We start from the raw sequence: 25,795 nt of genomic DNA, 5'->3' as shown, positions 1-25,795 counted from the left end.
TCGTTAATATCTACACTCGATTAATTTTCCGATACAACTGGCGCGTGATTTGATAACGTATTGCAACATTGTTTAAATAATAAAAGCTTTTAAAATAACGTAATCCGATAAGCAATTCGGTTGCAGGATAGATCCTTCTTCCAGTAACACCCGAAATCCGTGTGCGAAAGCAAAGCACGCGTATCGCAATGTTTAATATTTCAGACGATGACCGGTAAAACGATGACCTTTTGCTTTTCCAGGTTATTCAGCCCGCATCCGCGATTTAAGGATATTATCCTTTGTAGACCGAAATTTGCGTGACGTCGCACAGCTGCTGTGCAAATATTGTTAAGTTGTGACGCCATCAGCCAAGCCTCCGTCGTGTTACTCAGTACTCACTCCATGACAAGCAGGCCTTATAATGACAACCAGCGGCGCACCACATCATTCTACTACAGAAAGCCAAGCGAGCAACACGTACGAGCAATACAGTGTTCAGTGATAATACATCGTGACAGCTCAGATCTGATAACAAGTGTGTGAATTAGTGTTTTTTTATCAAGTGAACGGATTAACTTAAAATGGAGAAGATTTTTATTCTTTTGGTGCTGTGTGTGGTAGTGAAGGCTGTGCACAAACACCACCCTAAGTTCCCGAAAGTTTCGGAAGATGGATACGACGTGCCGTTGCTAAAGAAAGGTAGGTTTCCATGAGCTTTTACTTAGAATCAAAGTTTCTTTACTTTGCTTCCGGACAGTGTATTTTATTTTAATAATTCAGTGGTAAAGAATTGTTGTTTATATTTTTTTTCTTTGGCAGTGCCTTGTGCTGCTGATCAACATAGTGCGAGGAGTGCATTGATAGAAGGAGCCAAGTGTGGAGCTCCTAAAGAAGTGTTTGTGGTCCTCAAACCTAGAGCCGCTTATGAAGAGGTGAATATTCTTAATTAAACATTCAATTATAATTAAATTAGGACAGTAGGAGGTTAACTCAACAGTTATCTCTTTTGCATAATCATCGCGAGCACGTTTCAAATGACCCGCCTTTTTATCGTCACTTAACGTAAGCATGATAATTGCACACAATTGATTTCACAATATTACATTTTATCGAATTTTGAACGTGACGAAAACTCTCTATCTTACCGTTTGATAATACCGTGTCTTACATCAGATAGCAGACACGAGACATATTTTACTCATTGATAACATTAATATCGAATTAGTGAAGTAATTCCACTATAAGGCCAGATTTCACTCACAACTTCTAGTGCTTACTAGTTTGGTAAACATGCGCATCGAAATAAAATATTTTTGAACAGATAACACATTCAATCAACTTTGAATTAATCAGTTAAGCTCAAAGACAGAAATGATCTATGATAATGTCAGTATAATCTGTTAGTCAAATCAAACATTTGTGGTTGTACGAGCGAGGTGCTCGCGCGCATCCGGTTTAAGACATCCGCTGACGTTCGTGTATTTCCCCAGATCCATCCAGGCGCGGTGTGGGTCAAACGCTGTGTCGGCCTCTGCGACCACGAGGGACCTGATTCCAAATGCGTCGCCCGTGAGACCACCATCCGGCACATACCTGTAAGTACAACATTTAACCAAACTTTATCTGTTATCACGACTAAATCAAGCCCATCCTTGACCCACTTGTTCTATTCTAAGCCATGTAATATTGTTACTAACATGATGACATAACGAACCCTACAATTGTTTCTAAAGTGAATCAACGCATCGGCGCGCTCCATTGTGCGCTAGAATGTCTGAATGGTTGGAATTCAACGTTGTTTTTGTTTGCAGATTAAAATTTACAACGTGAAGACGAACAAGGAGACATGTTCGTCGTATCCCGTGGAGGAGCACGTGTCGTGCCAGTGCTGCACGGGCAGCCCCGGCGACTGCGCCGCCCCGAGGGTGTTCAATCCTCGTAAGTGCTCTTGCCAATGCCCCAATACTGAAGAACGCCGCGCCTGCCTCACCCAGGTTCGTAGATAATGGATGTCTGTAACGCACTAACGTAGATCCGGCACGCATGCACCCGATGCACACGTCTATTTTAACCAACGCTTTCACACCTTCGCATTTCTAAATGTTCTATGTGTTTGCATTCAAATGCGGCCGATAAGCTTCGGTAATCAGGAGGCTTCTCATGTGCCGTGCTGGACTGACATCCGTTGTCTGCGATCATTTCTTACAAACATTTTCTGACGCTTTCGTTCATGCAGACGTTTCAATGTTGCTTTCTTTTGTTACAGCGGAATTCGATTATGAGGTGGAATCGGTTTAAATGCGCCTGCGAGGAGCGGAAGAGGGCACTGTGATACGGAACGCCTCAGTAAGATCCACTAGAATCTAGTGACTAGATCGAAACGACGGCAGCTGGGGGCGAATGACTGCGCGAATCTAAAGACTTGCAAAAGTGACCTTAGATTAACAGACGACTGATTGAAGTGTCTTTTTATAGCCTAAGTATTAGTAAGTCTAAACAGTATTATAGGCTAAGTTATTTATTTTGTTAGGGTTAAAATTTGGGGCCAAAAGGTGTTGTGAGCTCGACTATGTTCCGTGACCTTTGGTTTGTACTTAATTTTTGAACGCGAGAATTATTTTGATTTGATCAGTTTTTTTTAGTGTTTAACTAAATGTTGAGTTATTATTAGGGTCCGCGTTGTGAGTAGTATTGTCATGAGACATCACTGTTCAGTATTTGCTTAGTATACGAGCGTAAAGTTGTTTTACGCAATTCCTAAATTGTGATATTTATAGTTATTCCAACGTCCGTATTTTAGTGATAAGTTATCTTTATGCTAGCATTTATTCGCCTATTTAGTTAAAAGTATTTGGTCTAGTCAATGGACTTGTTTCTTGTACTTAATTTGTTTGACGTGTAATTTATTTGTGTACTATCAGGGAATGTCTCGATTTTTGAAATCAGCTCTCTTTATTCTAATTTATTGCTTATTTTTATTTGTGTAGAGGCCTAGTCCAGATAGTGCCAAAGGCATGGAATCTCATAGGTTTCATTATTAATTTATTTTTACTTTTAAGATAAGCTTCAAAAGCTTTAAGTGATCGAATCACATGATTTAGTTAAGTAGTTCAATTTTGTACTTAAAGTAGTGCAGTAAAATCAATAAAATTTGTACTTATTTTTATAAATTTGATTTATTATTTACTTAATACTACCTATTAATAAAGACACCAAGGTGTAGCATGATGGAATACACTAAGTACTTAATGTAGTTCATTTATAAAGACACCTTCCTACAAACTTACGGACCTCATCTTCAAATCGAGAGTGACCAAGCGTTTATTAGGTAAGCGTACTCCATCATCAGCCACATCCTGGCTTGTCATCCATCGCGATTGCCGTCAAACGCAAATCTATATTTGGCATTTTAAGAAATAAACTGGTTTATCGTAATAATCAACTACAAATAGTACTAAAACTTGTCATCATTATCGACCTATATATTTCCCACTGCTGGGCATAAAACTCTCACAACGAGAGAGCTTGGGCCGTAGTTACGACGCCGGCCCAAAGCGGATTGGGAACTTCACACACACCATTGAATTGCTTTGCTGGTTTATGCAGGTTTCATCACGATGTTTTCCATCACCGTAAAGCTAGTGGTAAATTTCAAATGTAATTTCGCCTATGAATTTAAAAAAAATCAGAGGTGCGAGACCGGGCTCGAACCTACGAACTTTTACTCCAACGACTAAGCTACCACTTGGCTACCACTATATACGAGTATACCAAATTCAAACACAATCTTATGTGTCAGTCACGTCAATGTCCAACAACCAACCCTTAACAATGAATGTCAAATTACATATTAGGTATCTATAAAAAAATGCTTCTTTTTGGTCAAAAAGTCAGTTACCAGGTAATTTGTATCAATGAAACAGAAAAACATGGTGTATGTAGTAAGAAGGACATTTCGTAGCAGTCACGCTGCATTGCTACGCGGCGTAGCACTTGCTGACAAGGACCAACGTAGCGCCAAACCACAGAAGTAAGAGCGAGACGAAAGAATGAACTGCATTTATCACAGTCCTACGCTGCGCTTGCCGATCCGCGGCCTCCACTCGAGAACTTTTCGGCCCCAACGGCCATCCGCTCTCCGTGCTATATGGGCCGCCCATTGCCACTTCAACAAGCTAATTCGCTTGGCTATGTCGATGACCCTTGTACGTATCTCCTCATTTCTGATTCGGTCCCGTAGAGAAACCCCAAGCATAGCTCTCTCCATAGCTCGCTGAGCAACTCTGAGCCTATTTATAAGGCCTAAAGTAAAGCACCACGTCTCGGATCCATATGTCATCACTGGCAACACACATTGGTTAAAGAGTTTCGTTTTATGACACTGAGGAATTATGGCCGAAAAGACATTGCGGAGTTTCCCAAACGCTGCTCATCCGAGCATTTATTTATTTTTCCGAAAAATAAAAATTAATGTTCACAATAAGTGTAGCTTAGAAAGCGAACTAAAATCAAACATGGTTTATCCGTCGCTTAATACTAAACTGCCTCTATATAAGTACCTATTCATAATTATGCCATAAGAAAAGCCAGAAATAGGTTTACATTACATTATGATTTATGAAATACATTACTTACATTATGATTTTTCCTGCTGGTAAATAAAAAGTTTCTAGAGGTCTCTCAGGATGAGAGGTCTCGCAGTCCCTCGTCACTCAATTGCTTCGCAGGTAAGTGCGGGCTTCCTCATAATGGTGAATTTCACACATAAAATTCTGAAAACTCAGAGGTGCGAGTCTGGTATTTGAACCCACGATCTGCTTCAGGCCATAAGAGAAACCACATATCGTCACTAATTTAATTAATTCTCCTAAATCAAATCAACAAAATGGACCCTTGAAGTAAAGTGCTTATGAAGGGTCCACGAATAGAACGTGTTTAGTCACCTAAGCAACTTTTTGAGTTACAGCGGTTCGAAAGTTAGTCATCACGAACAATTGCTATGGTTACCATTTATTTAAAAGTTAAAAAATATATTTTATATTGTTTTCAGATTATTTACTTCAATGGTAAGTAATTGTACTTTGCGAGCTCAACATTTTGAGATTAAAATCTCAATTAAAAAAAAAGGTGACTAGGAATGTTCTTTCGTGGACCCTTTAAATGGTTAGTGTATTGTTTTTATAGGCCTTTTGGAACTGACAGTATGTTCATTATTGTTTTTTTTTACGTATGAGATTGATAATGAATGATTTATTTATTTACACACAATAGGTAGTACATACAAAAAATAACAGTGACGTTATTACAAAAGCAAAGAAAAATAAAACTAAGGCTAACTTATTCTAAGCTTAAAAGCCTATAAATATTTACTAATATCAGCCTCATCGCTACTATTAGTACTACATTATTTATATATGAATACTATTGGGCAGGGTGACATAAAAAAATTATAATAATAAAAACCATTTATTTCAGACAACTCATTTCATGACTTGTTCGTAGCTGGCTGCGTTTCCTCGTATAGCAATTTTTGAAGCACAAGCTTTTTTGAAAATAGTACGATATGTACTATACCAAATATCAAGTCAACCCGGTCAGTGGAAGCGGGTTAATTGAACATTCAAGATTTGATTTACACAAACATTACTTATACTAAAACATGGCAAGTTCAATAAAAGCTCGTGAAAATAATAAGACTAGTTAGGAAAATCATCTTGCGTTACTGAACACGTGTGCAATCGTACCGTTTGTTGGATCGCAGTGACTTGCGCCGTTAATTAATCCAACTGATCGAAGATTTAACCTTGGAACATACATTAAGCGACAACTTTTTTGTCAAGTCACCCAATGATTCGTGAGAGTAGCGGGAAACCGGTGGATGCAAGTGGCGAGTTGTCGTTCATTGTGGCGTTCTAAGGGGGAGGCCTTTGTCCAGCAGTGGACGTCTTCGGGCTGATGATGATGATGATGACCAATGATTGTTACGAGTATAATTGGGCAAATCTACAAACTTTTACACGTGTCAGAACCAATACAGCAGGGCTACTACGAAACTCGAAACTCAAAGTTCGTGTCGTGCGGTCCCTCTGATACTTATACTGTTTAATACGAGAGCGAGAGGGACGGCAAGACACGAACTTCGAGTTTAGAGTTTTGTAGTAGCCCTGTTGAACACCTTCACGTCAAATAATAAGCAACTATAGTAGATTGTACAGCAAGCAAGAGCATAAAACAAGGCGTTCATATTCATTTGATTGGATAGAAATGTCGAGGGGAAAAAAGGGTTTTATGCTCGAGTTTTACACTCTGCTTTTCACTTCGATTGCGAGGTAATGAAATATACCTATTATCAACAGTGGAAACAATTGTTCACTTTCTATGTACCTTTTATTTTACATGTATTATTATATAATTATATTTTCATTTTTAGCGTACCTTATCTCAGAAAAAGGAACCCTTATAACATCAATTTATTGACCGTCTGCCAAGACCCTTTTTCTCAGGCCCTATACCTACTACGAAGTGCAAAATTCGAACTTCGTATCTTGCAGCACCGCTAACGCTTATTATTTAATACGATTGTGAGAGGGACGACACGAACTTCGATTTTCGAATATCGGTAGTCCCCCAGGCACGAGTGGAGGTATCAACCTGAAATTAATATGTAATACCTACTCAGGTCTACCCCTTGACGCAGTAAAAAAAAATAACTTCTAAGTCAACATTATCAAAAGGTACAGGCATTAAAAAACCGGCCAAGAGTGAGTCGGACACGCCCAGGATAAGGCATAGGATAGAGCGGGGTAGGGTAGGGTTCAGGATAGGATACGAAAAAATTTTGTACGGAATTTTCCAAGCAGGTATTGTTTTATTATTAGGTTGTTATTTACCTTAAATTACAAATAATTCTCAAGCAAAATTAACTCTAATAGTTTTCCTTGTTGATTTGGCACTACCATGATATTATTTTTTAAATTTTCAAACCAACTGTTCATAAATTACAAATACCTAACACCTCTAATAAATACAAATAAGAATCAGTTAAGTAAGGAATTTTCCACGTAAGATAAAGTAGTGTTTATGTCATAGATGGCTTAGAAAAACCGACTGACATGAGTTACGTACGCCGGTTGGTTAATGAGGTGTGACGGTACGGACAGTCGGACATAGCTGGGAAGCCCCGTGAAAATGTACTTTTTATAGCACATTGTAATTTAAGTTCACGCACAATCTGGTATCGATTGTGACCTTGTTTTCCGATTAGTCTCATAGAACCGGGCAAAAGCGTCCAAGATATGTCTAGACTTTATAATGCATTGGTAGGGAACATTACATTCATGACGACTTTTTTATATTTATTTACTATGGAAGTTTGAACAATAATTTACATATACAGACACTCACACACACAAACATCACGCCTGGATTCCCAAATGGGTTAGGCACACGAAACGTTACCGCTTTGGAGACACTTTTAGCAGTTTTAGGTTTAAAGTTTGACAAAAAATAGTGACAGGTTGCTAGCCTTAAGCCTACGGTATACCCCTATACTCGTATCCTTTGTCGCCTCTTACGACATCCACGGAAGAAATGGAGAGGTGTAATTCTAACCCGACACCACACGGGGTCAGTAATTAACATGTCAGTTCCAAAAGGCCTTAAATAGAAAAAAATACAACAACCACACGATTTAAATGAGTAAAGACTCGTGCCAAGAGGGACATGACATAACATGTCCTCCAAACCTTCTCCAAACCAAACCACTAGAACCCCTGCCACAGAGTGCCAAAACTGCACACGGATACTCTAACACAGTAAACCGCGTGTGGGTCGCGACGTCGCCGTATCTTTAAAATACTCTCACCGTTATTTTGTATGATTATTCAATGTTGGTATTATCAACATAAAATAATACAACTACCACAAATCTGTCTACTAAATTATCTAAAAATCCGTACAAATCTAGCAGCCTGCGACCACGACGACTTTCTCGCGTAAACGTGTGGTGGTTTCCTTTGCCCTCCACACCGCAGTGCTGGAGTCCGGCGTACATAGATTAGAATGAAGAGCGCTGCAGTCTCGCTCGCTCTCGCTCGCTCAGTCATTTAGTCGACTTTTACGATACCCATGGTAATATATGGGTCCGTTCTGCTATAGAGCAGACCTAACCTAGCCTAACCAATAAAAAGTTGGAGAACCCCGACATTGTCACTCCAAAGTTCAATATCTCAAAAACGGCTGAACTGATTTTGATAAAACATGTCTAAGAACCATTGCTAGATATCCTGCTTTCAAATAAAAAAAACCGCATTCAAATCGGTTCACTCGTTTAAGAGCTACGGTGCCACAGACAAACACACAGACACACACACACACATAGCGGTCAAACTTGTAACACCCCTCTTTTTGCGTCGGGGGTTAGAAACAGGGGACGGTTTGGTGATTTAAAGATCATTAGACCCTCGAGCTAGATCCTTCTAATATATCTGACGACCGTATGGCTAAGTGGTTAGAGAGAGAACCTGACTACAAAGCTTCGATTACGATACGAGGTTCGATTACCAGCCGGGGCAGAATATATTTGTATGAATAATACGAAAGTTTGTTCTTGGGTCTTGGATGTTTCAGTAACTACAGGCAGCTGTGGGTTGGAGGCCTGGTGACCTAACACACAGGGTCTGCCTAGTTCTCGCACCAGTCTCCCCCACAAAGTCTGTAAACTGCACACTTAAATTTATTAAATATGTTTGATACATTGTAACTTGGTGGTGGAGATAGAATAAAAAAAATAATAATAATAATTAAATCATCCCAGCCTATATACGTCCCATGAGGGGATAATGAGAGGGCTTGGGCCGTAGTTCCCACGCGGGTCCAGTGCGGATTGGGAACTTCACACACACCATTATTACTTCACAGGTGAGTGTAGGTTTGTTGGATGTTTAATATGTATTTAAGTACTTTGCCCCCCACTGGGTAGGGTACCTATGCTCCAGTTCTGTATTTTGTTTAAATGTCTTGCAGGTCGAAGTACCAGTACCCGATACACTTCCCCAATAAATTGATCTACTTTACATAAATACATATTATGAACATACCACAGCATAATACTTTTTAAAATAAAACAAAGATTACGAAATTTAGAGCAAAAATCGGTGCAAAGTAGCCTCGTTTTATACGGTATTTATCTAAATAAGTATGTTTATCCGTTGGCTAGTATCCTTAGTACAAGCTTTGCTTATTGAAAATACAAACTGAAATATAGATGCATAGAAAAACCAGAAAAATAAGACCAGCGCTGGGAATCGAACCCAGGTCCTCGGCATTCCGTGCCACGCACTACACCACCACTTGTATTTTCGATAAGGATGTTACGGGATGACCGTAAAAGTAACAAAATTTGGAGTTGAAATTAAAAAATACAAAAAGACTCCAAAAACCAAACTAATTTAGTTATTTTCATGTTTTTTAATTACCAACATCTTTAGAGTTGTTATTGGAGTAATTAATACACGTGTAAGCGTAACATAACGGTAAAAAATGATTCAGTTTAACTGGCCAGGTAATATTCCATTGTGCAATTAGTTTTTGCAGCCCAAATGCTGGACAAACCCAGTAATCACCATGCTGCAAGTCACGAACGTGGATACAGATAGTGGGGCAGTTTACTTGGCATAGCATAAGTATTAAAAAAGTGAACTAAGTATGATTCTGAGAAATAGGCGTGCGTTCGAACGGCGTTTAAAATAACCTAACCAACGAAAAATTGGAAAACCCCCGACTTTGTCACTTCGAAGTTCAATATCTTAAAAACGGCTGAACTGATTTTGATAAAACATGTCTTAGAACCATCGCTAGAAAGCCTGCTTTCAAATAAATAAAAAACGCTTTCAAACCGGTCCACGCGTTTAAGAGCTACGGTGCCACAGACAGAGAGATACACACACAGACACACATAGCGGTCAAACTTATAACACCCCTCTTTTTGCGTTTGTTAAAAACACCTTCGTAAAGTTTTCCATACGAAGGTCACGTGTAAGTTCAGCTTCTTTTCGTTGCCTTCAGAACCACGCTTCGCCAAGTCACTGATTTAACAGTGTCTTTGACAATGGGGCTTTTAATTCAAGGTTGGATTCTTCGCTTCTTTTGTTTTGTAACATTTTCAAATAACTTGAATTCAGGCCATTTTTATTTTGGCCCCTGGTCTCGCTTGCACCCACACTGCAGCTTTTGTTCGGTACTGCTACTACGCTGGGAACTCGGGGCCATCTTTTTTGTTGTGTATCCATATTTACTGAAGGGTTTAGGCGTGTAAACCCACCCGCTTGCCTAAGGCGTCCTGGTGAGTGGAGAGTAGTCCATCTAGCTAGGACTATGGGTGCTACCGTTGATCTTCAATGTCAGATTCATCCGCTACCATCCCTTGGAAACCATCCCCCCCTGATGACTTCCAGACTACCTAACCGTGTACTCTTAGATAGTCCCCCCTTTCTCTCGTCCGTTTGTTGACCTTACTTCGCACTGGGATTTGCACCACAATCTTTCGCAAGGTTGCTCAACGTAACAGGGCCTACCGCGAAAGGTGAGAGTGGAGTTGAGGTGCAGAGGCTAGAGAACCACACTTGCTGAGGTTCATATATTGCGCATGGCACCCCCGTTAGGACCCTTTTTATGATAATTATTATTAATTACTTATATTATAATAGTAATAATGATAATTCGGGATTTTTCCAACTTTTTAGATTGGTAAAGTTATTATGATTGGTTTTTTGGAGTCTCTTTGTAAATACAAACTGAGACATGGATGCACAGAAAAACCAGAAAAAGAGACCAGCGCTGGGAAACGAACCCAGGTCCTCAGCAATCCGTGCTGCGTGCTATAACCCCTACACCACCGCTGGACAGGAATCTAGACACGAATTTTTCCTATGCATACATATCTCGGGTTGCTTATTTCTACTACGCTACTTATGCAGCAGCACTAGCGACATCTACTTATGTTCCGCTCTCATCGAGTAAAGTAAAAAAAAAAGTTATGCAAATACTACCTTATACGTCTAAACCTTTTAAACATTTGTGGCGGCAATGAAAAAATTACCAAACTTAACGTAACCGTTTTTAACGCCTACCTTTTTTTGAGAGTGACGCGACGTTCCTTACTTATAGTATTTCTGGTATGCGAAAAACCCAACAACCTCGCCAGCCTAAAAAGTGAGTAAGTAAACCATTTAAGGCCGTTTAAGGCGGCGTGACACGCGCCTAGTTAAAGTCATTAACACCTCCGTCACATTTTTCGTCACTATTTCGCTCGTGACCATTCTGACGATGAGTCAAAGTGTACAGAAGATTTATGATACAGTTTATAGCGTTATAAAAGTACGCAGCATTCCTGTCTTATTAGTTGTTACATTCATGGTGCATTGTTTCTTTGGGATTTAGGATGTGACGATGATGTACGTCACGGTTGATGCGCAAGCGACTTGAGGAGCTCTGACTGAATATAGTTGAAGAAAGAAGGCCACAACTTTACCTCTCTTATGCAGGTGGTAGGACCTTGTGCATCTGCAATCCCCTGGTGTTGCAGGTGTCTATGGGCGGTGGTGATCATTTACCATCAGGAGACCCACTTGCTCGTTTGCCATCCAGTAGAATAAAAAAAAACCTCTGCAGCTTTGACCTGTTTTTGACACTGAGTATAGCATAAACGGCTGCATCTTTTGATTGCGTTGGCTTAGAAGTTTGTTTTTTTCACAGCTCCAAGGGACAGTGGACCTCAGTATTTGATTTAATTTCAGCTTGATACTTCCACGAGTTCCCGAGAAAAAGGGTCAGACAGACAGACAGACGGACAAAAAGTGATCCTATAGGGTTCCGTTTTTTTCTTTTGAGGTACGGAACCCTAAAAAGCTAGTTACTAAAAAAATCCCTTTGTAGTGCTTTTATGTAAAAAAATATCATGCTTGCCAAATTTCAACTCTCTTTTCATAGCTTATTGTTCATCAATTGAGCAGCTTTGGGACTTCGGTGAATTAGTGTCATGATTTATTTTATTGTTATGTTATTGTTTTAATATATATTTGATTTTAAAAGCGTACTTAATGGACTATTTTTGAATGACAACGGTAAAGCCAGAAGGAAGAGTTGTGATTTTAGTAATTTACGTACATTTCACGCATCTGCTCTGCAAACGCGCCCTAGATTTGTTCAGTTTTCTATAACACGTCGCAGACTGCACGTCGCCTGTAGGAACGGGCAATAAAACTATCCGATGTTACTATTTCAAGAATGATTGCCGTTGTTTTTGTATCTGTGGGTGTTTGGATATAAAAGTTAACAATTAAAAGTCGCCGGCGCACGTGACTCACATGGAGTCGCGTGTCCCTCGGGGGCGGAGATTGCTTACCATAGTCACCTGCCTAGGGTAAGTGAAGTGCAAGCTCGTTTATCCTTTCACTTAGCGAGAGATATCACAGTAGAGGCAGATCAAAACGGGTGGGAATTGCAAATTAGATGCCTGTTATTGGGCTGACTGGCAAGAACTCAGGACAGGCAAGTGACGCAAAACGTGGGAGGGTTTTGTACCTATACTTAAATCAGTAGGTACTGACAGTACTAACTCACGACCGCAGTCCAGCATTGGGACATAAATTCGATTGAAAAAGCCAGTGACCCTACTGGACAGTGATGTAATATTATAAGCTCTAGGTCGCAATGAAGTGCTGCAATAATCATCAGGCCTACGCGTCTGTTCCAGACAAATTTTGGCGTGACGCCTGTGCACAACGTCTTTGGTGACTGACCAGAACGATGCGAGAACGACATGTTCGCCCACAGGCCAGACAAGAGAAGTCTGCGGATGTTGGTGCAGAACCGCCTTGGTGTCGTTTCTGTCTCTTGTCAGCAAGTGCCTTGAGCCATGCTTCATCGCAATACTTGCGACCCTCCAATACACGTCCGCGCCAATCTGCAAATACGTTGTGTCTTAAGGTCGGTAAATATGGTTTTACGAACGAGAGTTTAATAGAAGCACAAGTCGAAGACAGAGCTTTGATTAGTCGATGTTCATAATTCCAGTATGCGTACCACTTTGAGTTTATTATGGGTTTCTTAGTCCCTCTTTATAAAATATACTATTAAACTAGATTTTTGTTGTCTTAAAGTAACGATGTTATGAAAACTAGATACAGTCACCGGGCACAATATCTGTCACAACCAAGCGTGCACAAATACCTGATACGACTCTAGGGCTATTTCTAGGGCCGGTAGTACGTGTTAAATATTTTTGCACGCTCCGCTGTGGCAGAATTAATGCATGTCACAGTACTTAACGCATTTTCCCCTGAGAAAACTGTAGTAAACATGCCCAAAAAAGGCTAAGCCGGCCACGTGCATTCCTGCTATATCCAGACGGCGTACGTGAGCTTATTTTAAGCCTGCAGCACCAGAATTAACCCGCCCAAGCATTATATCTTCTAGGAAAGTAAACAGTGAGCTGTATTTAGGAACGGTTCAATGGTTACGCATGACTCGACGCGTGGGCCCGTGGCAGATTCATGTCCGCCATGTTTGTTTTCATTTGGCGGGAATTCGGACATGTTTGTATGGTAGCGTTCGATTTAGTGTAAATTCACTACACACGCTGACAGACGTGGTATTTCAAAAACTGTTTAAGTGTAATCATTCGCGTTTATTATAGGTAGTTTTTGAGGTGATTCGGTGATTACACTCTAAGTATTATTGCTCGGTTTTTGCACGCGAAATTAAATCTTTGCCACTACTCTGGGTTTTATTTGATTTTGCGGATGTTTTAAACGAGAACATCGCTACCACATGGTTATGCGGCTTTTAAATATCGCGTGCAAATTCTAACTACCTACCCTCATTTTCCGTTTTTATTTATTTGGCACAATACGCCCCGTTGGTGAGCTATGGCCTCTTTAAGCGGAGTCTCTGCATTTTAACAAATACATGTGCGAAGTTATATTCCAAGTTTACCACAAGCTTTACGGCGAAGAAAATTATCTTGAGAAAACTTGTAAAAACTTTCGAAGTACATTCCCAATCCGCAGTGAGCCCTGGGAATTACTGCCCAAGTTATCTCATTCTGAGAGCTTTGCCGAGCAGCATAAAATTGAGAGCTGGCTAAGCTGGTATAAAAATATATCCCGTATCAGTTCCCAACGATTATGGCAACCCTAGCTGTATTCATTTAAATACCAGGCGAACCACCGTGACAGTTGGTGAAGGAAGCAGTCAGAGAGAAGGTAGGTAGGTACTTCCATTTAGTGGTGCAACTGTCGAAGAAAATAGAAGCACATGCCAACGACGACAATGGGGGGGGGGGGGGAGCTTTTACTCTATTATTAGGTGCCAAACTGTCGCTACGCCTAATTTAGAATTATGCGCGTAGAATGTCACGTACAAGATGCTTACTTATACATCCATCTCGTCACGCATTGATTATCTTCAAGATAAGCGTTATCAAGTCACTCTACGATACGTATCTCTGACTCATGTTGGATCTCGGTAGTTTATAGTTTAAGAGTATTGGTTTAATTTTATCTAGGCTAACCCAATTAATGGGATGTTTCCGCAGCAGGCAGGAATATTCCGAAGAACTATAAGTTTGCTGAAAAATGCGCACTTCACGCTTGTTTTTGAGACGCCTGAATACTTTAGCTTTTAGATGCAAAATAGAAATAGAGACGGTTGGAATTTCAATATAAATTTAGGATTATGTGGCCTTTAATTCGGGAATTGAAAATCAGGTAGACGTAAGAATGTCTTGGCTCTGTAATATCAGGGAGTGAACAGGGATTAAGGCACTTGTCCCACCGCCGACGATGAGCGAGAAGCGAGTAGAGCGAGTAACTAGGACGAAGCGTGTAGTTTTGTCGCTGGCTGTAAGCGAGTGTTCGAGTGCGACGGGCGATTACTCGCTCCACTCGACTCGCTCGTGCGGGGCGGCCGCCAAGCTGACATCGCTGAGCGAGTATCTATAGCTCAGCGAGTTTTATAGCTCTTGTCGCTGCGACAAAAGATGTAAGAGCGAGTTCTCGCCGACAGTGTGAACAGCCAGCGATCAACTATTAATATATGTGTCTCTTTAACTCACACAGGATTTTATATCTTTTGTTTGTTTCTTGAGCGAAAAAATAGTCGATAGCCAATCGTTTCCTCGCTGGCGGTGAGACAACTGCCTAAGACCGAAAAAAAGATACAAGGATCTGACTGCCAACCTTCAGTAATGGAGTTTTTTTTATTCGACTGGATGGAAAACAAGCAAGTGGGTCTCCTGATGTTAAGAGATCACCACCGCCCATAGACTCCCGCAATACCAGGGGGATTGCAGATGCGTTGCCAACTTAGAGGCCTAAGATGGGATACCTCAAGGTGCCAGTAATTTCACCGGCTGTCTGGCTCTCCACGCCGTAACACAACAGTGCAAGCAAGATGGTGGTAGTAATCCGGGCGGACCTTGCACAAGATCCTACCACCTGCACTTGTGGAGTGGAGTGGAGAGGACTGGCACTTGAACAAGAAGAAGAGTCTATACTTGTGTTTTCTGTACTGTTTACTGTATTGGTGTGAAATAAAGAGTTATTGTATTGTATTGTAAGAACGAAATTCACTGACCTTGCTCAGAGAATTAGTTCGTTGAAGTGGCGTTGGGCTGGCCACGTCTGTCGCAGGACCGATGAACGGTGGAGCTGACGAGTCTTCGAACGGAGACCACGGACGGGAAAACGTAGTGTAGGGCGTCCTGAGGCACGGTGGACGGATGACCTTAAGAGGATCGCTGGCGGCGGATGGATGCGAGGGGCTGAAGACAGAGTGTTGTGGCGCGCCATGGAAGAGGCCTATGTCGAGCAGTGGACTGTTGTAGGCTGATGATGATGATGATTGTATTGTAAGAGTCTTTAATTGGGGAAAATAAGTTCTCGAGTGGTGACCGCGAACCGGAAGACGAAGCGTTGGTGTAGGTAGGCCTCCCACTAGGTGGACTGATGCTATCGTGAGAGTTGTGGTGGATGCAAGTTTAGTGACGAGCTGTCGTTCATTGTGGCATTCTAAACGTCTTCCGGCTGATCTTGTCTGTGTCTTTAATTAGTTCTTTAGGGATTATTTCTAAATAATTGTTTTTCGACATGACTCCATTTATTACTAATTAGCCTTTTACCACGACTCCGTCCGCGTAGAATTCGTTTATCCTGCGGGAACTATACAATTTCCCGGGATAAAAACTATCCTATGTCCTTCTATTTTGATCTAAATCGGTTCAATAGTTTAGACGTGCTGTAGTAACAAACAAACAGACTCCGACGCAAAAAGAGGGGTGTTATAAGTTTGACCGCTATGTGTGTCTGTCTGTCTGCGGCACCGTAGCTCTTAAATGGGTGGACCGATTTGAATGCGGTTTTTTTTATTTGAAAGCAGGTTTTCTAGCGATGGTTCTAGATATTTTTCATCGAAATCGGTTTTGCCGTTTTTGAGATATTGAACTTTGAAGTGACAAAGTCGGGGCTTTTCCGACTTTTTGTGGGTTAGGTTATTTTACACTACAACTTACCTTCGTAGGTATTCAAAAACGCTTGAAAGAAAGAAATAAATATTTTTATTTGGATAAAAGTCGAAAATACAAGTAGGTATAAAATAAAAGAAATAAAACATTAATAACAGCCATGTGAAAAAGAAAACATAAAATACGTTAACTACATTATTTTATAACACATGTAAGGGCCCCTCAGCAGATGTTGCGGCAAGCCGAAGCGTCGGTTTTCATCAGTGATAAGTTTCTATTAACTCATTTAATACCGTAAACTGCTTCAACTTTGCCCTCTGGCCCCAACATTGCCTAATATGATTTAGAGTCGATAACTTAGCACTCTTGTAGGTTTTAAACTTTTATCTACACGGGAATTATTATTACGGGGGGATAAAAGTTTAAAACCTACAAGAGTGCTAAGTTATCGACTCTAAATCGAATCAGGCAATGTTGGGGCAAGAGGGCAAAGTTGAAGCAGTTTACGGTATTAATTGGTTTTATCTCTGTCACTTTGTCATTTTACTTACAAAAGTAACGCCTAACGCCTCAGTAAAACAAAGTAACGCCTAAATCAAATATGATGCAAAGTCACCCAGATAACCAACTTAAATAACTACATAGGTACCTACTTAACTAGGTCGAACCTTTTTTCTTTCTTCTCCTTGTTCCCCGTAAATAACCATCTTACATAGGTACCTATAACCAGCACTGATGTTAAAAAAAAAGTTGTGTTAATCTGTTTAAAAAAATACCTCGTTGTTTCTTGCCGGATTCTTCTCAACAGAGGCTTTTCCGAATCGGTGGTAGTTTTTTTTGACATTCAAAAGTGCTTGTTATAGCCTAAATTGAATAAAGATATTTTGACTTTGATTGACAGGGGCCAAATTATTTAGGCCCTGGCGCTTCGCCGATCGCTGCCGTGGTCGCGATTGTACCTAACAGTCCTCGCTTCGCTCGTCCTCGCAAGTTTTCTGTAACCTAAATTGACAGTAAGTAAAAGTGACTTATCACCGAATTTAAGATTGATTTTTTGGAATCTATTTGTATCTTTTATTTCAATTCCAAATTTTCACTTTTACGGTCATCCCGTAAAACCTAAATTGAAAATACGAACTGAAATATAGATGCACAGAAAAACCAGAAAAATAAGACCAGCACTGGGAATCGAACCCAGGTCCTCGGCATTCCGTGCCGCGTGCTATGCCGCTACACCACTGCTGGACAACGGTACAGACACGAATTTCCCTTATGCACCACATATCTCAGCTTGTTTGTTTCTTATTTAGCCACTTAAGCAGTGACGCTAGCGACATCTATACCGTAGCCCTCATCGAGAAACTTTGCCGTGTTTGTTGCTTTGCATTGGCGTTGTCCAACAGTGGTGTAGCGGTATAGCACGCGGCACGGAATGCCGAGGACCTAGGTTCGATTCCCAGTGCTGGTCTCATTTTTCTGGTTTTTCTGTGCATCTATATTTCAGTTTGTATTTTCAATCACCGAATTTTCTTGGATGTCCCAGCTAGTTAAGTACCTATATTTAAGTATCTAAGTTGGTTATCTCGGCGGAACAAATCGCGAAGTCAACATTTTATTATTTATTTAAAATTGTAGGTATACTTAGTTTTTGCTCAAAATCGGAAGAAACGCCTCACAATCCGCCACCGCGTCTACGTTTCGCATTATTTCTTCAGGGCGCAGACTGAAAACAGGTGAAAATTCTATAATAAGTGCGCAGAAAATTCAAAACAAGAAGTTATGTGTTATCAAAACACATAAAACGTATTTACAGTGAAAATGGGGTGAAGGCACTATAAAAAGTTCAGCAGTTGTAGTGAGTGAATCATTCATTTCTCGAGCTCATTTATTTTATTGTTGCTAAATCATTACAATGACCTACGGCTGCGGCGTAGTGAACATAAATGGGTGTTGGTCTCGTTTTAGAGGAATAATTTTTTTACGTAGAAAGGGATTTTGAATCAGAATGAAACTTTATTAGACAATTGTAGGTCCAGTCGAGTTTATAAACTTGTGATCAAAATTTTGATCAAAAATATCTGAACACGACTCTATTGTTATCGGCGTAGAAGCTTGTTCAGATATTTTTAATCAAATTTTATGCTCACAAGTTTATGAACTCGACTGTACTATCGAACCAACTGAATCGTGACCCGCTGTGGGGCCTTTCCGTAGAAAGTCATAGTGACATTGCATTGCTTGACAAGGGAATTATTACATTTATGACGCTTACTGCGAGAACGTTCTACGGGGGGTCAGGAAAAAACGTGAAACGAACGTGGGAACCGTACCTAGAGTCAACAACGGAACATACTTAAATGTGCAACTCTTTCGGTTTGTTTTCTATCCAACTGCCCAAAGGAGAGTTATTGACGATAGCTTTAAAAGTTAAGTAACAATAACCCAGTGATAGTGATAATGATAATGCTGTGGCTTTCTAAGGCGTTCAGTATTCAGTATTTATTTATTGCAACACCTTTTACAAAAAATTATAAAAAATGATGCCCTGTTGGGGCGCGGCAATTTTAAAATTAATTACATTAATTAACTTATACATAACATTTTATGCTATTTTAACCTCATGTATTTTTTAGGAAGAGGTTTAAGGAACACTTATAAATTAACTTTATATAATTAAGGTATCTAAATAAACTACTTATACATTTATCTAGAAATAACACAAACTTAGAACTTATGTGGTATCACAGAATGAATAGATAATAGGACAAGTAATACCTAGTGTAATGAGATCACCTTAATGACAATAATAATAACAGTATAACTATTTTTCTTTATTCTTCTAAATATTCATTTATACTGTAGTAACATTTCTGAGTTAAAAAATCCTTTAGTAGTCGTATAAATTTTTTATCTTTTGTTTCTGATTTTATTTGGGTAGGTAATTTATTGTATACTTTTACAGACATGGCGTAAGTACCGTGTGAATGAATTTTGAGATAGGATGGAGGCAATTTTAATTTATTTCTGTGGCGTAGTGAGTAGGTGCTTTGTTGATTATCTCTCTGTATGAAATAATCAGGGTATTTGTGAACAAACTTGCATATTTCTAGTATGTAAATGGAAGGTACTGTTAGTACTTTATGTGCTTGGAAATGGGGCCTGCAGGTTTCAGTGTTGGAAATATTTGCTAAGATCCGGATCAGTTTTTTCTGTGCAGTAAAAAGTGTCTGAGCATCTGTACTATTACCCCACAAAATGATACCGTAGCTAAGCCACGCGTGGGGCATAGGCATAATAGGTTACAAGAGCAGCGTGTAAGTTAGTGGATTTCTTAATCTCTCGTAGAGCGTACGCAAAGCTAGATAGTTTACCTCTTATCTTTTTAATATGTGACTTCCAATTTAGATGGGTATCAACTACTAGTCCAAGCAGAGGAAACTCGTCAACCACCTCTAATTTAAAATGTTTGTAGGAATAATTTATGTCTAATGGGGGTTTTTGATGCGGATAGTAAGTCATTATTTCAGTTTTTTCATAATTAATTTGTAGGTTGTGGTCATTCATCCAGTTAATAGTTTTTTCGAATATAGAGTTTAATGTGTTAGTTAAGTTAGAGTTGTCTTGGCATATTGTGAGAAGAGAGATATCGTCAGCAAATAAGATACACGGCTCGTTCATAACTTTTGGTAGGTCATTTATGTAAATTAAAAATAAAAGACATCCGATGACGCTACCTTGAGGGATTGAAGCGTTTAGCAGTTTACTTTCAGAACGGATATTTTCTATTACACCTGTTTCATAATCAAAATATTCTATTTCAGTAAACTGCTCTCGGTTTTTTAAATAGGAGGCGAACCATTTATGAGCAATACCACGTATTCCTATGCCATGTAACTTATTTAACAGTATATTGAATTGAACTTTATCATAGGCTTTTGTCATGTCTAGTAGTATTCCGACAGCGTATTTTTTATCATTTATTGCGTTTAAAATTTCGTTGATGTATTTATAAACTGCTAGAGTAGTTGACCTATTTTTACGAAAACCATTTTGGCAATCGTCGAAAATTTTATATTTTTCACAAAAAACAATAATGCGATGGTACATTGCTTTCTCAAATATTTTTGAGGCAGTTGGTAAAAGAGCTATGGGACGATAATGATTTGGATCTGTTTTAGTGTTTTTTTTGTGAATAGGTTTAATTATGGCTTTTTTTAAATAATCTGGGAATGTGCCTTCATTAAAGGATTGATTAATTAAAATGGTGAATGGTAAAGCCAGTTGATCTGCGCATTTTCTTATTAAAGAAGGTGGAAGTTCGTCTATACCGTGACTATTTTTGTTTTTCAAAGTTTTAATGTAGTTATGTATTTCTTTATAAGTGGCAGGAGCTAGAAACATAGAGTTTTGCGAGGGGTGTACAACGGGTCGCCCGCGAGGTGGCTGCGAGGTGGTTATTTGTGCCTATAGGTATAGTAGACGGCGTGAAAGTAGAACCTAAAATCATATTTATCTCTTGCTCGCATTTACCTCAAACGAGCGAGAAGCACGGTTTTCACCGCGAGCGGAGCAGACTCATTGCCTCAGTTTAGCTTATATCGACCAACTTCATAGAGGTTCGGTGTAAGAACTTTCATGCAGCCGATCTTTGTACGTTAAACTGAGTCTATACCGAGTCCTCTATCTTATCTAGGTACCATCAGCCAAATATGTGGTCTACCACCCTAAAGTTGATAATCGTTTGCACGTCATAAAACAATAATGCCAATAGACGTGTCTGTCAACTTGAAAGTTCGACTTTAGCGACATATTCATTTGATAGGAACTTGTTTAAAAACTGATAGGCCACTTATTTGGCTGATGGCACCTACTACATTTATATGGGCGGGCCACATCGCTCGAAGAACAGGCAACCGTTGAGAGAGACAGGTTCACGGGTAGCGACCACGAACCAGAAGCTGGAAGCCAGCCAGCCGACTCGCTTTCCTTGGGTGGACTGACATTGCAAGATTTACGGGCTTGCAAGCACCCGGTAGCTGGAAGCGGAAAGTTTTCATTTATTGTGGAATTCTAAGAGGGAGGCCTTTTGTTTAACAATGGACATCTTCCGGCAGAGGTACCCGGGTATAATATCCGCCTGGAGAGATATCTCCCCACAGCGATAATACGTAGGTCTTTTAAACGCCACAATAGACGACAAATCGCCTCTCGCATCCGTCGGTCAACAACGCTCGCGATGTCAATTCACCTAGTGGGAGGATTGCCAACACCGCATCCCGGTTCGTGGTTGCCACTCGAGAATCTTTCTCCTCCGACGGTTACCAGCGGGGCTAACTACGATAGCCGAAAATCGAAGTTCGTGTCGCTCCGTCCCTCTGACGCTTATACTATTTAATACAAATGAGAGGGACGGTACGATACGAACTTCGATTTTCGGAGTAGGCCCTCTGTTCTTCAAGCGATGTGGCATTGTGGCCTGCTCATGTAAACCAGACCAACACGGGCAACGCCCATTTCTGTTTACTACGCCACAGCTAGGTCATTGTAATGATTTAGCAACAATAAAAGAAATGAGCGCGGCCTTTATTTATAAAAAAAAACCGGCCAAGAGCGTGTCGGACACGCCCAAAATAGGGTTCCGTAGCCATGACGAAAAAATTAAGTAATATTTTTTTAAGAATTTCGTATTTTATAGGGAATCTTCCAAGTTTAGGGATATTTTATACCTTAGGCTGCTATTTACTCATAAACTACTAATAATTCTCAAGCAAACTTAGCCGTTATAGTTTTCCTTGAAAGTTTGATATACTTACTACCATCCTGAATTTTTCAAAAAAATTCCACCCACCGGGTTAGATTTTAGAGGGGGGACGATCGATTTTAATGAAAATTTGCTCTTTAAAGTTGAATATTACGCAAACAAATCACTGAATCGAAAAAATCGTCTGAGCAAACCCCTAATGGTTTTAAAAGATCTATCAAACGATACCCGAGAAAAAAAAACACCCCCACTTTACGTCTATGGGAGGTACCGTAAAAAAAAATTTTGAATTTTTAATTGTACCATTTTGTCGGCATAGTTTACTTATGTATGCGTGCAAAATTACAGCTTTCTAGCATTGATAGTCCCTGAGCAAAGCCGCGGACAGACAGACAGACAGACAGACAGACAGACAGACATGGCGAAATTATAAGGGTTCCATTTTGCAATTTTGGCTCCGGAACCCTAAAAATTAACATGTCTGGCATCGAAACAGTCCATAAGCGATGTTAATTGCTTATTTTGTTGCTGACCGTGCACCCAATGGCAATAAAAACGTGAAATAAAGAATGTTTACCAATAAACTAAGACTGGCGCTCAGGAATTCTTGGCCGCAGTTCAAGCGGAAGCCGGGGAATAGTCCGAGAGTCTTGAGGATGACCACTCGCTTGTTCCGATAATTTAATGTGACCTGCAACGCTTTCATCTTGGGAAGTGATTCACGTTCCAGAATCTCGCGGAGGAATGTCGTTAGGGGGTTCTTGATCGGCAAAACAAAGAGTTCCTTCTGTGGATGCTTGCAAGATTTAATACTTACTTTTGTCTTGAAACGAATCGGTGTAGAAAAAAAAAACGATTTGGTTAGACATAAGTGAACCAGGCCTATAAGTAAAATGAAAATCAGTTGTAACAGAAAATCTGTTTATTCCTTTTGTAAGTATTTATAGTTTATGTCTATGATATAAATTACAAAATTTTACAAAGTATATTACAGGTAAGTGTGTAATTAACAAAAAACATAACTCGAAGTAACGTAGTACATTAGAATGTTTACTCAATTTTGAACATTACATTTTTCATCTTCTCTAGAACTGTCAGTAAGTAATTTTAGAGATTTGTCCCAGTGAGAGGCCTGCCAACGCTTCGTCTTCCGGTTCGCGGTGGATCAGAAGGTTTAAACGTGTAAAAATAAATAAATAAGTTATTGGATGAATATTGAAGCGTTTTTATCTATGTACACTTTTTCTAGATAATGGAGGCATTTAGAAATGTTAAATGATTGTTTTATTTAGGCGACCACTAGATTAAAATGGAATAAGAAATATTTTTTGATATTTAATATGGTCCTTTTGTACAATTGCAAGCATTATTTTCTAATTCTACTCGCCACTTCAATCTTGAAAACTATCCCTCGTAGGGTAAACCCTCCAGTGAATGAACCCCCCCCAGTGAATGAACAAAATCACGTTTTTTGCCTAAATAAGCATATAGCCCATTTCCACCAACTGTCGTATTTTTTTCTTACCGGCAACTCGATTTCCTATGCAATGGCAACAATCGGTAAATTTATTTTCGACCAATTTCAACATAGCAGGCGTTTGAAGTTCACGTATTTCTGCTTTTGAAGTTTTGTATTGAAAAAATTAGATCCCAAATAAGAACAGTGCATGTTTGGAGTAACATTTGAACTGCTTATTTCATGTGTACCACTATAAAGTTTTAGCTATTGGTTAGATTAAGAGTTAAATCTTCTATAATTGTACTCTTTAGTGGCTTATTTTGCGGTTAAGTTGATATTTTTAGGTGTTCTATTACTGCTTATCAAATGTTCTAAAACAGTAAATGAACAGACTGTTCATTTACTGGTGTCGGCTCAATATAGTTTTTTCCTAAAATTAAATGTTAACGTAATCGTATTAAGGTTGTGTTTTCAGATTCTGCATAGAAAACGATTCTGTTTCTTTGAACTAGTATTGGACACTACGTGTTCATTCATAGGAATGAAAAATCTAGTAAATGGACTATAGAAAATTTGGCTTTGTAATTTACTAGATACCTACTAACCCTATGTATGAACAACGTAGGTAACGATGGACGTGATCGAAATGCACGATAGTTTTACTTCCTAAATTGGACTTGTTAATAATATTAGATTGTACAACAAGAGCATAAAAACAAGCCATTTTACCCAAGACGTTCATATAGTCACCCGAGCCGGTACAGCGAGGGTGGATAGACACGTCGAGGAGAAAATGGGGATTGAGGAAAGGAAATAGGAACAGTTAAAACAATTGTTCAGTTAGTGTGTACCTTTTATTTGTTATGAATTACTATATAATTATATTTTTTTTGTTTTATTGATTTATTTTGATCGTTTTTATTTTATATAATTAAAAATGATTAAAAAATTAATTATGTAGATTTTGCTTGTAGTAAGTTGCTTATTGTTATTAGCCACAATCTATAATAAAAAATTGGGTTGTTAAGATTTTTTTGCCAAATGATGATACTTTTAACTAATTAGACTGATTACAGACTGATTAGAATACGAGTATCAATAGAGTTTAATGTTTGTTATTTATTAAGTTTTATTATAAAGCTCGGATTATCGTCACTGAAAAAATCTTACTTATCTAAAATCAATATGTCAACAAAATTGAACCTTGATATAACGTCTATAAAGTTCACTCGGAAAAATTATCTATTTTGAGCTACGAGTTTTAAAAAAAGTAAATTAATCAAGATATTAAGGTGCTTAATTTGTACCTACTTTAATAGAATTATATATGTATTTGTAATACAGAAAACATAATTGGAATACTGAAGGTGCTGTACCTACCTCAAGATTTTATATAATAATAAACTGAAGAAGAAGACTTCGTTTTATGTTAAAAATGCTTTTCTAAATGTTGATTAAAACTATCTAAATAATGTTCATTCACTGGTTTTACTCTGTTCATTCATTAACTTTTTCGTTCATTTACTAGGTTTTGGGTACTTTTTTTATAAATTCTTCCATAACTCAAAAACTATACACGTAATAAAAAATCGCAGAAATTAAATTCTTGTTTATTAAAATAACGATTGATTAAATTACATAAAACCATTACATTATTAATAAGTACAGAGTAGTGATTTTTCAAAGTAGAAAAGTTTCTTAAGTGTTCATTCACTGGAGGTTTTACCCTTACGTAGTAACTGCTTACACAACATTATATCGAACTTGGACCAACAAGCCAAGGAAAAGGTGAAATTAAAAACAATTACAAGGAAGATACATTATCACGATATTATTCACTAATTTATAAAGCTATCAGTCGTTTTTCTTATTATCTTTAGCTTTAAGATAACCATAAAGACAACAATTCAAAGGCTATAATGACGTTCAATTAAGTCCGACACTAAGTATAATGCAGCCACAGCTAGTTAAATTAATAGACGTTAGAAATGTGTTAATTTATCTCATTAGAGCACGCGTTTCACCACAGCATGTCGCCTAACGTTCGCGATGATCCAACAGACAACTATAA

The 25,795-nt window shown here is 39.0% G+C and overlaps 1 protein-coding gene across 2 annotated transcripts; it reads left to right on the top strand.

Annotated features, from left to right (window-relative positions):
* Positions 1-418: 418 nt before the first annotated feature.
* Positions 419-3,146, top strand: Pvf1 (PDGF- and VEGF-related factor 1). Of its 2 annotated transcripts, none has more exons than XM_074111428.1 (5): positions 419-681; positions 802-914; positions 1,473-1,577; positions 1,794-1,920; positions 2,249-3,146. In XM_074111428.1, the coding sequence occupies exons 1-5, from the start codon at positions 564-566 to the stop codon at positions 2,278-2,280; spliced, it is 495 nt and encodes a 164-aa protein (XP_073967529.1). In that variant the 5' UTR covers positions 419-563; the 3' UTR covers positions 2,281-3,146. The 2 variants fall into 2 exon arrangements, with proteins under 2 accessions (XP_073967529.1, XP_073967527.1); XM_074111426.1 differs by having other exon boundaries at positions 1,794-1,976.
* Positions 3,147-25,795: the final 22,649 nt, after the last annotated feature.

The sequence above is a fragment of the Choristoneura fumiferana genome, chromosome 2 (genome assembly GCF_025370935.1).
Source record: "Choristoneura fumiferana chromosome 2, NRCan_CFum_1, whole genome shotgun sequence".
Classification (NCBI taxonomy): Eukaryota; Metazoa; Arthropoda; class Insecta; order Lepidoptera; family Tortricidae; genus Choristoneura; species Choristoneura fumiferana.
The sequence above is the reverse complement of the archived record's forward strand: the minus strand, read 5'-3'. Positions and strand labels throughout refer to the sequence as shown.